Source organism: Mastigoproctus giganteus, chromosome 10 (genome assembly GCF_048544385.1).
Source record: "Mastigoproctus giganteus isolate SK-2022 chromosome 10, ASM4854438v1, whole genome shotgun sequence".
Classification (NCBI taxonomy): domain Eukaryota; kingdom Metazoa; phylum Arthropoda; class Arachnida; order Uropygi; family Thelyphonidae; genus Mastigoproctus; species Mastigoproctus giganteus.
This window is the reverse complement of record NC_143584.1, coordinates 85801005-85819384: the sequence shown is the minus strand read 5'-3', so window position 1 is coordinate 85819384 and position 18380 is coordinate 85801005. Positions and strand designations below refer to the sequence as shown.

Here is an 18380-nt window from a genome sequence, read left to right as displayed (position 1 = left end):
CTGTCATTAACAACCCTGCCAACCTTTGTATTGTCTGCAAACTTTGACATTAAGCTTGATATACCTTCATCAATATCATTGATAAATATACAAAACAATAATGGGCCCAACACTGAATCCTGAAGTACAGCACTAATAACATTAGTTGACGTAGAGCAGTATCCATTGATTACCATGTAACTAAGTGTGGATAGTTACATGGATTGCATCCATGTAACTATCCACTGCCTGCAATAAAGATAGATATTATACCACTCTGTCTTCTCCCACTCAACCATCCTTTTATCCATTGTAGCAACTTGCACTTAATGCCATACTGCTCTAATTTGTACAGTAGTCTTCCATGTGCAACAGTAACAAAAGCTTTCACAAAATCCAAGTATATGATATAAAAATTATTTTTTGCATCCAGTTCTTTTCTGACCACATCATAGTATCGAAACAAATTGGTCAGACAAGACTTCCCCTTGACAAACCCCTGCTGTGTCTGAATTATTACTGCTGTCTTGTCTAGATGATCCTGCAATGCTTCTTTAACCAGTGACTCCATTATTTTCCCTGGAACAGAAGTTAAACTAACAAGTCTGTAATTACTCTTGTCACCCTTTGAATCCCCTTTGTGAATTGGAGATACATTTGCACATCTCCAGTCCGTGGGGACTTTCCCCAAGTCCAAGGTTGCTCTCATAATTATGGCTAAGGATTTGCTTACTTCCTTTGCCACCTCCTTTAATATAATTGGATAGATCCCATCTACCCCAGGTGCTTTTCTTATGTTTAACTTCAATGGTTTCTCCTCCACTTTGCTATCAGTTATAAAAAATCATTTAACTCCCTGTTAGAATTTGATAAACATCTGGCCCTCTCCTCCTTAAATAACTCCTCATGTGTGAATGTAGATGCAAAATACTCATTTCGGCAGCTATCTGAGAATGATCCTCTGCAGTCAAACCATTGATATCACGTGGACCAATTTGATTCATTCCCTTCCTTTTAGTATTTATATAAATAAATAAGTCTTTGTTGTTTTTCTTTGCATCCTTTACCATAGATTTTTCATAATCTGCCTTCACTTGCCTAACCTCCTTTGGGACTTGCTCACATAGTGTCACCACAGGAATTACTGGAATTACTACCTTATTGTTCTTCCCCAAAGTGGCATCCAATAATACTTCCAACCATCTACTTTTAGATACTTGCACAGATTTTACACTAAAGAGTGAAATTTCATGATAATTTCACACATTCAGTTTTATTTAATTTTTTTATGTGTTTACAATTATGCATTGCTCAAATCTTTGGAACGTCATTCTGAAAATGACCACTGGATAATCTGATGTAACCATTGGTATTTTCCCTTCAGTTTTCAGTATTTCAGGTCTAATCTCATCTGACCCTGTTGACTTTCCATACTGTCCTTATATTAATGTATGTAATAGAATAAATTTAAACATCTTTCATTGTTAGCATCAAAGCAATAATCTTTTAATAAGTTGAGAGCCTTAGGCGCATTTAGGGCTAGAGCCTCAAGCTGCGAACAAATTTAGACTATGTATATAAAGTGCTTAGCATCATAATACACAGCCATTTCTGAATAAACAGAAAATTTTTAAGGTGGCATCGTTTTAGGTTATATCTCATATTGTGAATACCTTCACAACGAGTTGCCATGATATTGCACTACTTCGAATAAGTAACGCTTCACCTAAGGAGAAGACTAGTGTTACTTATTCTCAGATAGGTACCACCACCCAGACAGCACTGTTTCAGGGCTATTTGGCCCTTCGTCAGTGAGTGGGTAGGTACCCAAGTGATGCAATGATGGCAAAAACAGTTATGAAGTATAACTCCACAATATGAGAGATGCCTGATGGTGTATGATGTATTTCGACTAAGGCGCATTTAGGGCTAGAGCCTCAAGCTGCGAACAAATTTAGACTATGTATATAAAGTGCTTAGCATCATAATACACAGCCATTTCTGAATAAACAGAAAATTTTTAAGGTGGCATCGTTTTAGGTTATGTTTTTGCCATCATTGCATCACTTGGGTACCTACCCACTCACTGACGAAGGGCCAAATAGCCCTGAAACAGTGCTGTCTGGGTGGTGGTACCTATCTGAGAATAAGTAACACTAGTCTTCTCCTTAGGTGAAGCGTTACTTATTCGAAGTAGTGCAATATCATGGCAACTCATTGTGAAGGTATTCACAATATGAGATATAACCAAAACGATGCCACCTTAAAAATTTTCTGTTTATTCAGAAATGGCTGTGTATTATGATGCTAAGCACTTTATATACATAGTCTAAATTTGTTCGCAGCTTGAGGCTCTAGCCCTAAATGCGCCTTAGTCTAAATACATCATACACCATCAGGCATCTCTCATATTGTGGAGTTATACTTCATAACTGTTTTTGCCATCATTGCATCACTTGGGTACCTACCCACTCACTGACGAAGGGCCAAATAGCCCTGAAACAGTGCTGTCTGGGTGGTGGTACCTATCTGAGAATAAGTAACACTAGTCTTCTCCTTAGGTGAAGCGTTACTTATTCGAAGTAGTGCAATATCATGGCAACTCGTTGTGAAGGTATTCACAATATGAGATATTACCTAAAACGATGCCACCTTAAAAATTTTCTGTTTATTCAGAAATGGCTGTGTATTATGATGCTAAGCACTTTATATACATAGTCTAAATTTGTTCGCAGCTTGAGGCTCTAGCCCTAAATGCGCCTTAGTCTAAATACATCATACACCATCAGGCATCTCTCATATTGTGGAGTTATACTTCATAACTGTTTTTGCCATCATTGCATCACTTGGGTACCTACCCACTCACTGACGAAGGGCCAAATAGCCCTGAAACAGTGCTGTCTGGGTGGTGGTACCTGTCTGAGAATAAGTAACACTAGTCTTCTCCTTAGGTGAAGCGTTACTTATTCGAAGTAGTGCAATATCATGGCAACTCGTTGTGAAGGTATTCACAATATGAGATATAACCTAAAACGATGCCACCTTAAAAATTTTCTGTTTATTCAGAAATGGCTGTGTATTATGATGCTAAGCACTTTATATACATAGTTGAGAGCCTTGTAAATCAATTTGGCCCTGAGGAGACTGTGCTAGGCTTGTAGGGTAGAATTTTTTTCAGAATAGTCTGTGCTTGTTAATAGGAGATGCTGTTTTTACATTGATGGGATATGCTTAAATAGAAGGGGGGGTAAGAATATTCACTGATGCTATCAAGGCAATGCTAGGGGGGGACCATAAAACCAATAGTTTGGGGGAATATACAGATTTATACATAAACTAGAGCTGCAGGTAGAGGTGAAAGTGATTGCACTGCTTCTATTGGAACATGCAGCAGCCTGGAAAGCAAGGTGTCAGGGATTTCAGGCACCTTGCTTTGGGTCATCATGAAACAAGCAAATACACAGACTGTGTTACAGTAACTAAGAGTAAGAACAGGTTAACTCTGAACATTGGACAGAATATTGTTTAGAATATGCTAATTTTTTTTTTTTTTTTTTTAGAACATTTTTTCAGCCTTTCCTCTTACGTGTACTACCTTTTATCCAAAACTGAATTACAAATGTTGCATATAGCATGATCAAAAAGTTCAGGGACTGAATTAGTCTCCTTGATACTGTATACACCAAAGTTCCAACACTTCTGAAACTTCTGGAAGCTTTCCCAATAGGTTTATTTTGGAATTGGCAATAGTTTCTGATCATGCTCTGAATATTAACCCCAGGGGCTCACATCTGGTGAGCATGGGCTTGGCACACCCAGGGTCCTGAGCTGGATATCATCATTCTTCTCTTTCTTGGTGATTCCTTTCTACTTCTCTCTCTCTCTCTCTCTCACACACACAGGGTAACTCGGAAATTTTTTTTTTTTTGGCCTGTGTATCATAAGCCTCAGGCTTCCTTGCACCATATGGCTAATCATAATAATAATAATAACAATTTTTTCAAATCTGTGGCTCTTCGAGGGGGGGGGGAGACTTTAAGCTTGTGAATTAAAAAATTGCAGGGCACTAAGTTGGTGAGTATTGTGGATGGGAAACTACACTGATAGTGCTTTACAAGAAATTCTGATTAGACAGCCCAAGAGTTGTGTGGGCATTGTCATGATGTGAGTACCAATTCTCTGATGCCCACTTTTCTGACCATTTTCTCCAAACAGCATCAAATAATCACTGTAGAATTGTTTTATAGTATTCCTGGTTCTCTCTTTGACCATGTGGGATACATTAATAACGAACAAATGCCCTCAGTCTATATATATATAGGAAATTGTGCTCCTGGATAGCCTGAGCACACTGTTTATTCTTCATTCAGAAAAATTTGTTCACTTTTCTCCAAATAATTCTTTCCACATTGGGCTATTACTTTGTACATACAAGGGCAGGGGTGTCTATTTTTATTCTAATTCCTTACCTGGTTTTGCCTCCTGTTAGCTAAATTGCTCTATATGATCTTCACATTTCATCAAGAGTTTTCTCTTTCCACAACTGCCACTTTCAACTTCACTTATGCAGTGAGCACATTACCTCTTCAGAAAAGCAAATTGTTGTAAAAGTTGTCTGCATCATGTTAAAGATTAATATTATGTTCTTGGCATGGTTTATGAATAAACTGGCAAGGTGTGTCTGCTGATGTTTTTAAGGACTTTAGTCCTCAAATGTATGTGGACACCAATCCATATATTACACATTGAGCCCATATATTACCACTAAAAATGTGCATATCATTGTGATGCTAGTACATTGACTGCCAAAAAGCACTACAGTGATGTAAATTCAGTTTATCACCGTAGATGTCTTTGATTACTGATGGACAAAAGTTTTGCACCATAATATGTCATGCATTGAAGGTTAAGTATCTATACAAGTATGAGACCATTTATTTTTTTCAATAATTTTGTTATTTGCTCTTTATTATTAAGGCATCATGGTGGATAAATGCTACCTTACAAATTCATCTCTGTAGGCTTTACTGGCTATATATTTTTGACAGTCTATACCATAGTGGTTGATAAAATTTAGCACATTGTTAGAAACTCTCTTTTATGTGGCCTCTTTAGCTTGCTGTATACAAAAGTTTATTCTTATGATCTCTGGCTGGTAATGTATTTGTGACTATTCAAGATTAGGTGACGCAGTATTGTTATTAGTTTGGCAAAAAGTGTAATATTTGTATCCTTTATCTTCAGGTTTCAGGTTTTAATTTATTTTTTGTTTGTAGCTTATATCTGGGTCTGGATATTGTAAATACAGTTGATTCCGGTTATTTGGGACACATCGGAACTAGTGCATTTTGGCCCAATTATCTGAAGTTTCACGTAAATAGTTAAAAATACAATGGACCCCCGCTTTACAATTGGTTCACTATAAATCAAATCACATTACGATGGACTCACCATAGTAAAGTACCACTCACTATATGATGTGTAGTAAGCGCCGTCATTGTGATCACGTTTGTGAATTGAATTTTAATTCTCTTAAACGGCAATTCTAATTAGCAAAAATAGCAGGAAATTTATCCACAGGCTATAAAAGTAAAGATATATTAAGCACAAATTTACATTTTATTACCTTACCAATTAAAAAATTAAATGATACATGGAAATCGGAAGAATATACATGATAATCGGAATAATTAATACATACTGTAATATGTACATACTAACTAGTTGACATTTCTGTTCACTAACATTTGTGGGTGGGGGTTGAAATTTAAAACAGTAAAAAGATAAGCAATCAATAACAACGAACGCAGTACACGCAAATTGCAAGTAACATGATACGCGCAAGTGAGAACGGAGTAACGAGTTACGAAGCTTTAAAAATAGGAATGAAGAGAAGATTCTGAAAATTAATTTTTTTATATGATTGATGATTCCATGGAAGCATGAACACATTTCACTATAATAACCCATATAATTCCAGCTGTCGGTATTATCACAAATTCAATAAGATCGAGTTTATGATAGATTGCACTAACAGAAAAGCCCAAAAAAAGGTGACTGCTAATTGTTTTATGGTTGTGACCTCCAGAAATCTGACCGAACCACATGTTATGTTATTGTTGTTGTTATTTGGTTTTTAGGAGCATTAGCAACTAAGGCCATATTGCTCCGGGATATGCGGTGGTCATTCCTTGACCTTTCCGCATCCTCCGTATTTGGTGGTGACGGGCTCAAACCCCGGTCTAATCAAGAAGCGTGTGCTACGCACTGCTGCTCCTTCCCACCTGGCTACGGAGGCGCCCCGAACCACATGTACGGTCGGAGACAATCATAAGGTAATCTCCAGTGCTGCGGTCTCCTGCCCTGATTAAATGGCATGTTGTCCCAATTAAGCGAAGTAAACCCTGGCTATTTGCTCGATTGGGTTCTGTTTTTTAAGATTTTCCCCAAATAAACGGCTGCCCCGATTAACCGGTTGGCCAAATAACCGGAATCCACCGTATATATATATATATATATCATTTGAACATTAAGCCACCTGAAGGATTAGAAATTTTTTAAATGTTAAATGTATTCCTCCAGACCAAATTTTGGTTTTGTTGTAGGATATATGCATCTTTGAACATGTTTTTTTGATAACTGATTTATTTTTAATAACAGTAGTTTCCTTCTTGGTGATGTATCTAGCTTTTATGGATTTTTTTTTTTAGAAAATTCAAAAATCTAGATGAACAAAAGAAGTATGGAAGTATATACTGTTTTACTGAAGGAGAGGTTCTTGGAGACTAGGTCATCCTGGATGCTTATGACAATCTGTGTAGAATTATGATATAATGAGTAAATGGTTTGAACTGATTTATTGACATTGATAGTCAGATTAAGTGAATGCAGTTAGGTGGTTTTAGTGCCATATTATTATTTGTGTCATGATTGATCGTGAGAATGGATAAGGTAAGGAGGTGAAGATTTTTAAGTTGGCATATGCTTAAATATTAGAAGTATATTCCAGCAGTGGCTGAAGTGATCTAATATAATAATATCCCATTACTTAATGCTCACATTCTGATTAAAGTGACCAGACTTTCTGTAACCCAAACTGGGACACCTTGCTGTAACATGGCCACATTATAATGAGATTCAATTTTGAATGAAAAATAAAAGTCATATATCTTAAAAAAAAAAAAAAACACAACCTTTTGACTTTGTATTGATACTGAAAACTGCAACTCAACTGAAAAATAACTAATATATCTGGAGAACAACAGTTGCAGCTGAAAACGCTCATGATAATAGGTAGAATTATACTAAATTTAGCAGTTGCTGATTGTTAATATCAGCTCTTGATCTTCCATGTGCATTAGGAAATTTTGTTTCACAAATACTTCCTACTTAATACTTTTCTTTAAATTTAATTTTCTTAACAAAGCTGCACCTTCTCTGTAAATCAGTATTGAATTTATCTTGCTTTCTGGAGCCATTAAGAATGATAATTTTAGGAATCCTTTAAATTAATTATAAACTCACTTACTGTTAACCCAGAGCAGAACATGTGGGGCCTTTGATACCCACCCAAATTTCACTGATTTCATACTCTTTAACTACTGTCTCCAGAGCAAAGCTGAAACTCCCAGTAGCTGTCAACAAAAGTGTTTTCTCTGATTTATCCATTTAATTCTGGTCGTGAAATACATTTTCTCCATTGAGGGAAGAGTTTCATACCTCCCTTCAATATCAGGCAGTTTCACTCAACTCACAGTACTCTGAACTCCCACGACTGTAAAATCTAACTGACAGATCGAAAACTGCCAGTATGGGTGCTGTTGCAGGTTTTCCTTCACTTACAGATTCACTACTATTAGCCTGCAGCATCTTCATTGCTGAATTATACGCCATCAAGTTAGCACTTAGTAAGATTATTGAGCTTTCCGTCTCACCTGCCATAATTTACAGAGTCCCTTAGTGCTCTCTCTGCCATAAGAAAGAATTTTTTCTCTTCTCATCCTACATTGAAATTCATTCATTCCCAGCTATTCTCCTGCAGCATGTTCAATCAGTTTTTGTTGAATTCCTGGCTATTCTGGCATCCTGGGAAATGAAAGTGCTGACTTTGCCACTAAACATCCTCAACCCGCTCTCTCATGAAATCCACAAAGTCTGTCAGGTGCCTCCATTGCTAGGTGGGCAGGAGCAGCAGTGCATAGCACACGCTTCTTGATTAGACCGGGGTTCGAGCCCGTGACCACCAAATACGGAGGATGCGGAAAGGTCAGGGAATGACCACCACATATCCCCGGAGCAATATGGCCTTAGTTGCTAATGCTCCTAAAAACCAAATAACAACAACAAACAAATAAAGTCTGTCATACACAAAGTATACTACTATAAATGGTTATAGATCTGGAAAAGTAACACCAGCAATAAACTTTACCATATAAAACAAGATCCAAAGCTATAGCTGTCTGGCTTCTGACGAAACAGATGAGAGGAAGTGGTATTGGCACGACTCAGAATTGGAGACACTCATCATACTCTTCCTACTGTTGGGAGAAAACCCACCCCAGTGCTCATCCTGGCACCTCCGTAGCCAGGTGGGCAGGAGCAGCAGTGCGTAGCACACGCTTCTTGATTAGACCGGGGTTCGAGCCCGTCACCACCAAATATGGAGGATGCGGAAAGGTCAGGGAATGACCACCGCATATTCTCGGAGCAATATGGCCTTAGTTGCTAATGCTCCTAAAAAACCAAATAACAAAAAAAAAACAAAAGTGCTCATCCTGTCGCAGACAACTTATGGTAGGTGCATTATAGCCAAAGCAGCTTACGTGCCATCAAACCCCCACAACAACAACAACAACTTATGGTCTATGATTTTCTGGTTGATTGTTTCTTACTTTCAACCATCCAGTAAAATGCTTTTCAGTCACTCTCCACATTGAATATCTCACTTAATTTAACTCAATTCTTAGGAAATGAAGCAAATATAGAACTTTTGATGTATTTAAAACATATTAGCCTGTACAGGAGCATATAATTTAACAGCTCCAACGATATGCTTCCTGTAAATAAAGTATGAACCCGTGTGTCGTTAAACCCAATACCAACAACAACCAGAAATCTGGAAAAACAGAAGAAATGCAGGATCAAGTATGAAATGCTCCTAAGCCTTTTTAGTTTATTCCTGATGTAATCAAGTGGGAGTTTCCCTCACTTTGGAAAGGAGCTACCTTATTTGCTGGAATTTTTCACCGTGTAAGGTAGGACTTATGCAAGTGCACAGTAGCCATAGATGATTCCCTTAGCTAATGCAGCAGCATTCTCCCTCATTTTCACACTGGGAAGAAAAAAGAAATAGATTGTCTCTTTGCATGTAAATAAAAAATGAAGTGTGGCACCCCTCACAATGAATCCCTTTTAGGAAAAAAGAAAAAAAATTATTATCTTTCTTTAGTATGTATTGTATATGCTAACAAAATTTCAAGGAAATTCATCTATTGGTAGCTACATTATAAATTGTAAAAACTTATGTCAAATGGAAAACATCATCATATGCACACTGAATAAAAAACAGGTTCACACCGAATAAAAATAAATATATATCCAGGAAAGCTTAGCCGCTTTCCTCAATATATATTTCATCTTGTCACCAAAGTTAAAGAAAAAATCTCTATTAGCTGCCATATTATACAAAATGAAGTTCTCTGAGAGAACTTCATGTTGTGGACTTTTGAATTTTGCTAGCAGAATAAAGGAGGTGGTTATCCCATTGCATAAGGCAATAGTTTACACTGAATCTTGAGTACTGCATACAGGTCTGGATGCCTCGTTTTAGAAAGGATGTAGATCTGTTGGAATGGGTGTGGAGGAGAGCAACAGATACTCTTAGCAAGATACTCTTAGCAAGAAAGACTTCAGTTCTGCAAATTTCATTGCTTAGAAACTAGGCCCTGCCAAGGGGATATGATCAAAGTGTTTAAGGCTTTAAATGGGTTGAGTAAACTAAATGCTGATGGCATCTATATTCTTTCTTGGACAACATATGTATGGTATGTAAATTTAAACTGAAAAAGGATGATTTCGGGTTAAATGTGTGAAAATTTGCTTTCAGCTAAAGGATAATTGATTGTTAGACAGACCTTTCATCTGCAAGTCTCTTCCACCAATGAACTAGAAGCATCCTGATGGACAGTTTGAATAAATTTAAGGAAGGACTAGACATATTGTTGGAGGGGATGTACAGACAATGTATGGGTGGCCATATGTGCACGCTTCTTTGACTGATGCTGTATAAACTTGCTTTCTTGCATTATTTACCACTACTAAAACTTTTACTACATTTACATCTGTTAATTACTAATTAGAAATTTTAATAACTCAAAAAAGAATTCTTTTTCTGGCATTATAATCTAGGGTGGGTCTTAGCCTTCTCAATGATGTTCCACCAATAAGCCCTCCCAGAAGTCAAACTTCTCCAACTTCTTATTCTCGTGATTTTTAAATCTTCTAGGTCATCCATCCATCTTTTCCATGGTCTTCCTCTCACCCTCCTACTGGTAGGTTTCCATTTCATTATACTCTTAGTTGCTCTGCTGTCATTCTCATAACATGTCCCAACCAGGCAAGTCTGGCTCTTCACAAATCTGATGATGTCTGTACCCTGAATAAGATGGTCAAGTTCATGGCTCATTCTGATCGTCAAGAATCCGTCAATGTCTTGTACAGGCCCAAAAACCTTTTGTAAAACTCTACGCTCGAACACACTCAACAACTGCTCATCTTTACTAGTCCAAGCTTCACAACCGTATTTCACAACTGGTCTAATGAGGCTTTTGTATATTCTTAATTTTAAATGTCTGTTCAATACTCTGTACTTCATTAGGTTTTCATGTGCATAGAAACATCTGTTTCCACTCAGGATATGGAACTTAATTTTATTAGTTATAGAGTTGGACTGGTTTATCTGCAAACCTAGGTAGGTGAAATAAGAAACTGCTGGTTCTTAAATTTTCCATATTGTCTGTTGTTCTCTGGACTTCCATATATTTTGTCTTTGCTTCATTTATCCTGTCCTCTTCTTTGTGCTTCACTATCCAGTCTGGCCACTGTTTCCTTAAGTGCTCCTTTAGTCCTACTGATAATAGCAACATCAGCATATGCACAGACCTGCACTGTCTTTGTGCCTGTGTCTCCATTGACTTCTAATTTTCTGATAGCCTTGAAAACCAAGTTAAATAACACAGAGAATGCATCACCTTGTCTAACACCAGCATTAATGTCAAAGGGAGTCGTCAACTTGTAAATTCTCAGCACTGCTTTAGAGCCAGCCAGGGTTGCTTTTATGAGCCTAACAATCTTTGAAGATATGCCCAAAAAAAAGGAGATCATTTATCATTTCCTCTCTGTTGAGGGATTCAAAAGCTTGTTTGAAATCTACATATAGGTTAAATAAGTGTATATTGTACTCAAATGCCTTTTCCTGTATCTGCCTCAAGACGAAAATCTGGTCAGTTGTTGAGTGATTGGGTCTGAAACCACATTGATTTTCTCTGAATATGCTGCCAGTCTGTTATAAATAACTCCTGACAAAACATTGTAAGTAATGTTCAGCAATGTAATACCTCTATAGCTAGAGCAAAGCAGTTTATCACCCTTCTTGTGGATCGGCTATATGATTCCAAGTGTCCATTCATCTGGGATCTTTTCCTCAGACCATATTAATAGTATCAGATTATGTATTCTTCTCCATAGTGTCACTCCACCATTCTTAAGCAACTCTGCAGTTATTTCATCAGCTCCCAGTGCTTTAAAATTCTTTAAGTACTTTAAACTGTGCTACTTTTCAAATTTATTTGAAGCTAGGGTCATCAATGCATGGTTCTACTGTATAGTACAATAGCTGTTTTGTTTTAGTCTTACTTCCTGTCAAGATGCTCTCAAAATACTCTTTCCACCATTTCAGAGCCTCCTTTCTCTCAGTCAGCAAGTTTCCTTCTCTATCTCTACATGCATAACTTTTGATTGGAATTCCTGTGTACTTTCTTTAATCTTCTTATGAAACGTTCTACTTTCCTTCTTGTTGTGATGTTCCACCATTTTGTTGACCTTCATCCTCAAAGCTTCTCTCTTTTTCTTTCTACATATCCTAGCTGCGGCAATCCACTTTTCCATGTAGTGTTCAGTATTTGCTCTGCTATTCCACTGCAAACATTTCACCCTGTCTTGTCTCTTCAGTTCTACTGCTAGCACTCAACATCATACCATTCCTCATTTCTTGGTCTTGAGGTCTCACCCAAGGTTACGCATTCTGCACCAGGCGCCTCCGTAGCCAGGTGGACAGGAGCAGCAGTGCTAGCACACGCTTCTTGATTAGACCGGGGTTCGAGCCCGTGACCACTAAATACGGAGGATGCGGAAAGGTCAGGGAATGACCAACGCATCTCCCCGGAGCAATATGGCCTTAGTTGCTAATGCTCCTAAAATCCAAATAACAAACAAACAACAACAAGCATTCTGCACCCAGAATTGCTTCCTTTATGCAAGTCCATTCATCTTCAGTCTTGTCACTTTTCCTGTTCCTGCACTCTTAGGGCCAACTCTGTCTGGTACTTCATTTCATTAAGTCTACCTTTCAATTTCTGTGCATTCCACCATTTAGCTTTCTCAGCCTTTCCTCTTGCTACTAGGGCTATTTTATACTTCAGTCTGGCTCCCACTATAAAATGATCAGAATCAGAGCTGGCACCCCGAAAAGAACGGACATTTTAAATTTCAGTAGCCCACCTCTTAAGAGACCAGCACATGATCAATCTGATTAGCCTGATTTGTACCAGGGATTTTCCATATACCTTTATGAATATTCTTTCTTAGAAACCAGGTACTCGTGACCTTAAAGTTGTTGGCAGCAGCAAATTGTGCTACTCTAAGACCATTACTGTTTGTTTCTTCATGAGGCTGTCTCCCAAATAGACCCATGAAAATTTCTTCCCTGTCTAGTTTAGTTTTGAAATCACTGAGAGTTATAATAGCATCATGTCTTTTAATTCTTTCACACACAGCCTGGAGTTCATTGTAAAATCCATATGCAATGTCATCATTCACACCTTCAGTTGGAGCATACACATTTATTAAGGTTACATTATGAAATTTTCCTTTAATTCTAAGGCTGAAAATTCTCTCAGACACTGGTGTAAAAGCAAGTACTGATCTGTGCATTCTCTTAGAAATCAGAAATCCTACACCCTGTTCTCCCTGTCTGTCAGTTCCAGAGTAAGATATTGTAAATTTTGACTTATTAATCACACCTTTACCTTTCCATCTAACTTCTTGAAGAGCAACAATATCCATCTTAAACTTTTCATCTTCCTCCGCTATGCTGCTGATAGCTCCAGCCTGTAACAGGGTACACACATTCCAAGTTCCAAATCTCAATACCAAACTAGTGTGCTTATTGTGAGGCCTGGTCTGCTTCCGTAAGGGCTGTCTTGTCTGGTTTAATTCATCAAGTTATATGTAGCGGTTAAATTTTTTACAGGGCAGGGTTGTTAGCCCTGCACCCAACCCCCCAACCTGGAGGACTAGGGTATCTCTTTTTGTCTGTCTCTTCAACTTTGTTTGGATTGGGAGGCCCTACCAGTAGCTAAACTACCATCGACATAGCTCTCAGGATCACTAGAGCACATCTCCCCGGAGCAATTTTGCCCCACTAAAGGTAGAGATACCATTAGTGGGGCAAAAAAGAATTGCACTTTTAAATTAAAAAAAAAAAAAAAAAAAAAAAATACCATGCTTAGATGCCAACCCTTATAGTTATCTTTGTATTTATGCAGTTTCAGGTCTCATGGTCAGTGCTTGCAATATTCGATTATAAAAATTATATATATGTATTTATACACACTTATTTATTTTTCCTCCACTGTACTCTTTTAGGTTCATTTAAAAGGTGCTAATACAGGAACTACTGGCAAGGAATATACAGTACATATCATTCTTCGTGTAGATACTATGTTTTACAATGGAAAATTGAAGAAATTAGTGAAGAAAGACGAGTTTGATATTAAATTAAGCAGCAACGTGGGTGAGTTTATGAAAAGTTTGATGGGCTTGAATTGTATTGTAGATATTAGTTTAGATCTAATATGATTATTGAAAAGCATGTAATGCAATCTGGGATAATTATGAAAAAAAGATGCTTCTTTGTTTGCATTTATTAGAAATAAAATTTAATGAGAACCAACTGAGATCGAAAATAAATATACAAATGTTAAACACCAAGTTTCAGTTCCTATCTTAGAACCTCCTTCAGTGGCATTAATATAAAACCTGACCTTATTAAATTACACATTGGAACAAAAAGTTAAACACCAAAATAAAAAAACAGCAAAGAATGTCTTAAACTGGATGAGAGTTTATTTATTATTGGTATAGAAAAAGGATGATTGTGTGCCTTGTGCTCCTTCCTATTATTGAATGACTTCTGGTTGGCAAGCATTGCTTGTAGAAACAATACTGGAAGCAGTGAGAGGGAGGGAGAGAATAGTGGTTATTTTCCTTTGTTTCAGTTTAGGTTATTGAACATTGTCTGGAAGTGGAATGTTTTAGCATATTCTACTCCTCCGTCTCCTCCTCCTCGTTTCCCTCACCAAAAATTTCAGGATATTTTAAGTCAAAGAAGTATATTTAAGATGTAGAGTTATTAATGTGCCATATCTGAAACCATACATTTAGTACATCTGTACCACATAGAGCTCAGTTCAAGCAAAACAATTCCAGGCTTACAAAAAAACTCCAGTTGGAGCTAGAGTTTTCAGTGATATAAATATGGCTATAGATGTTTTTATACTTGCATTTTTCATTGTAATGTCCTTTTGATATAGTGACCTCCATTTCTGAATCAATCTATGTGAACTAACATCAACCCTTATGTAGTTGTGTTCTTTGTAATAGTATGGTGGTTTCATCACTTTTCACTCATTTCAAGAAATCTTTCAAACCCATCCTCAAGCTCGGATGGGTTCGAAACCCATCCAAGCTTGAGGGAATTCTTAAAATCCTCTTCATTTGGGATTGTAGTTAGTAATTTCAGGCAGAAACAAGGTTTCCTCTATGAGTTAGAATTATTTTAAGTGTTTTAGTCCCCAGCATGAAATTTGGCATGTGAACATACACACACAGGTCAATGTTGAAAAAAAGTTGTAAGTTAGGGTTAAATTTGAAAGTGTCTGCAATTCTGCCCAAACACAATAGGAGGGAGTGTATGATGAAAGCTTTGTCAATCAATTCGGCCCTGGAGAGCTTATGCTGGGCTCATGGGGTAGACTTTTTTTCAGTGTGGTCTGTGCTTGTTAGTAAGAGAGACTGCTTCTACAGGGATTGGATACACTTATATAGAAAGGGTGCAAGAGTATTTGCTGTTGTTATCAAGACAATATTAGTTGGGTCGAAAAACTGCTAGCTTGGGGGGGGGGGGATCACAGATTAATAGATTAACAGTAGCTGCAGACAGAGGTAAAAGCGATTCTTGCACTGCTTCTATTGGAATGAGCTGCAGCCTGGGGAGCAAGGTGCTAGAGATTTCTAGATCTGCTGGGAGTCATCACAGAACAAGTAAATACATAGCCTGGGTTCGGGTAACTAAGAGTAAGAACAGGTGCATGTATATTTGCATGTACACTAATGCTAGGATTACTATAGTAAATAAATTTTACAAATTTGAAGGGCTGGGAAGTCTTATAATGGGGGATTTTATCTTCCCAGATATTGACTGGAACTTATGGTTGGTCATGCACACACACTAGCAAGACTTTTTGTGGACTTATTGGATAATTGTTTCTACAGCAGGCATGTTCGAGAGTCAACCAGAGGGAGTAATACTCTTGATCTTGATTTAACTGGCTCCTGTAATGCTCCAGATGCTGTAGAAACTCCTCAGTGAGGAGTGGTCATGAATATCCAAGGATCTCTTGGATAACCTAAGTACTTTTTGCCTTGGAGATCTGCACAGAATATTGCCATATCTTGTGCAGAAGTGGCAAGACAGCTTCATGATGGCCGCATGAGTTTCTGCAAATTACACCATTTGTGTTTTTATCCACCTTCATCCGTTCATGATTCCTTGGCTTTCAATGAACTGAGCAGTTTTTCTTCAGATAAGTAAGTTTATGACTCACAAAAACTTGAGCTGTTTGAAAAATGCAGTTGATTTTGAAATTTAGTTTGAAGTAGCTTTATTTAAAATAAAATAGAATTTGTTGTTATATGCGAGAATATATTGAAGAAAAAACATTTGAATTGACCCAATAATTTAATAGGTGCAGAAAAAAATAAGTATCCATTTTTATATGGAGCATCAAAGATCCTCTATTAACATAATGTACTGCCTTTAGATTAAAAAGTACATAACATTTTGGATGTTAATTTGATAATTAACATTAACTACTACTGACTTATGATGATAACTAGTGATTGTAAGTGACTTCTGTAATGACTACATTTCTTATTTTCTATGATCTGTATAGAACACATATTCACTAGCATAATTTCTGTTTATAGAGCAGGAGATGACCATGAATGTAAATTACTTGGATTATGAAAAGATCATTACAGGTCAGTATGCTTTTAGCGTTCTGGCAATGGCCCATGTGGCTGAAACAGGTTATGATTATATAGCACATGACGTATTCTCAGTTCAGCTACCAACTATTAACATTGAGGTGAGTTAAACATGTGTATATGTTCTTTATTGCATATACAATTATATATAATTTTGTTATTTTAGGTTTTGAATTTCTTCTTCAAGAAATTCAAAAATACACTAAAATCCATTTAAGGTGTTTTTGAAGGGGTTAGATGATAGAACTCTTCAGTGGAAAACACGTTGAGTATGATAGCCCCCCCCCAAAATTCAAAACTGAATTTGGGGAGGGGGCTATCAGTAGTAGTATCATTTAAAAAAAAAACATGCATTTTTTAAATTTTATAATTAGTAATCATTGTGCACAGATTTGCATGAATAATCAAAATGAACAGAATAAAATACAGACTTGAAAAGACTGGAAACTTTCTCCAACTGCACTTTTTCATTTATCTGTACGTGAATTTAGCCTTAATTGTTTTATATATAAGATACTTTATTTTTATAGTACTTAGACTATTTGACTGGGAAAAAAAAAACTATAAACATAAAAAATTGTGGCAATCATTGAAAATGAATGGATAGGAAAATGGAATGGCAATCATTGAAAATGAATGGATTGTCTTTAAAAAAAAAAAAAAAAGTAACAGTTTTTATTATAAAATATTTTATTTTACTGTACATAGAGATGACTTAACTGAAAAAAAAATGGCTGAAATTCCCTATTCACTGCTTCATTATAATTTTCTAAAAATGAGGTGTAGCAATCACCAGAAACCACCAGTTAATTTTTTTTTTTTTTTATGTAACTGATCCATTTTATAATAAGATATTTTACTTCAACAGTGACAGTAAAAATAAAAACTAATGGGATTGATATTTCATTTTACATTTTATATATATATATATATTTATATATATATATATGAGATAAGTAGATAGTGGTAAGAGTTTTTTAAGGTAAAATATACTAGCTTATCGGACAAACCATAAACCATGGCGGGAACCCAATGTGACCTGGAAAAAATCAATCTATGCCATAATGAAAATATATAAATATACTATTAAAATGTTAATTATGGCAAAAAGATACATTGAAAGGGACTTTTTCGAGGGCTAACCCTTTCAATGTGTCAACCATAATTAACGAGCTATCTGTTTCTGTAGTCATCGTCCAGCATAACTATTTCCAAAAATATGTAGTAGGTAAGAGCCGAAAATTAAGAGTGGTAAAATTAGTTATTTAATCCCAAATTTAGCAGTAAGCTGGCAAGATGACTGTTAGCCCGACGGATAGCTAAAAATTAAAATTAAAATATAGAAAGAGCAATAATTATTGTTAGGCATATGTGCGTGGTGTATATTTAAAGCAGCAATGGTAGTTGAAGCAAAAATAACAGTATGAGCATTCGTTAAACAAGGTGAACGGCAAAAGGTATAAGAATAGATATAGTATCTCAATCCCCCTCGAATACTCTAATAGTTCATGAGATATGAAGAAATAGGAATAAGAAAGTGAAAGTAAAACAGCAAAGAAAAAGCAAAATAATTAACATAGGATGCAACCTTATAGCAAGGTATCCTAGATAGAAAGTTTTAAGATAAAAATAAAAATAATAATGCTTACCATAGTATGGCCAAGGTACTAGAAAAACAAATGCATAGTCACATCTAGCATATATAACTACCGATCGTAGCCCCCCCTAGGAAATATAATAATTAAGTTAAGTGATGAAATACGTATATCATGCAGCGCCCTCTGCTGTATTTAACT

At 36.5% G+C, this 18380-nt stretch overlaps 1 protein-coding gene across 1 annotated transcript in view; it reads left to right on the top strand.

Annotated features, from left to right (window-relative positions):
• LOC150079133 (annulin-like) overlaps window positions 1-18380 on the top strand; it is a 289306-nt gene that overhangs the window by 224949 nt on the left and 45977 nt on the right. Inside the window, exons 13-14 of the mRNA XM_090382437.1 lie at window positions 13903-14050; window positions 16525-16685. Of these exons, the coding sequence (XP_090238563.1) occupies window positions 13903-14050; window positions 16525-16685 (309 nt within the window). The remainder of the gene's footprint in view (window positions 1-13902; window positions 14051-16524; window positions 16686-18380) is intronic.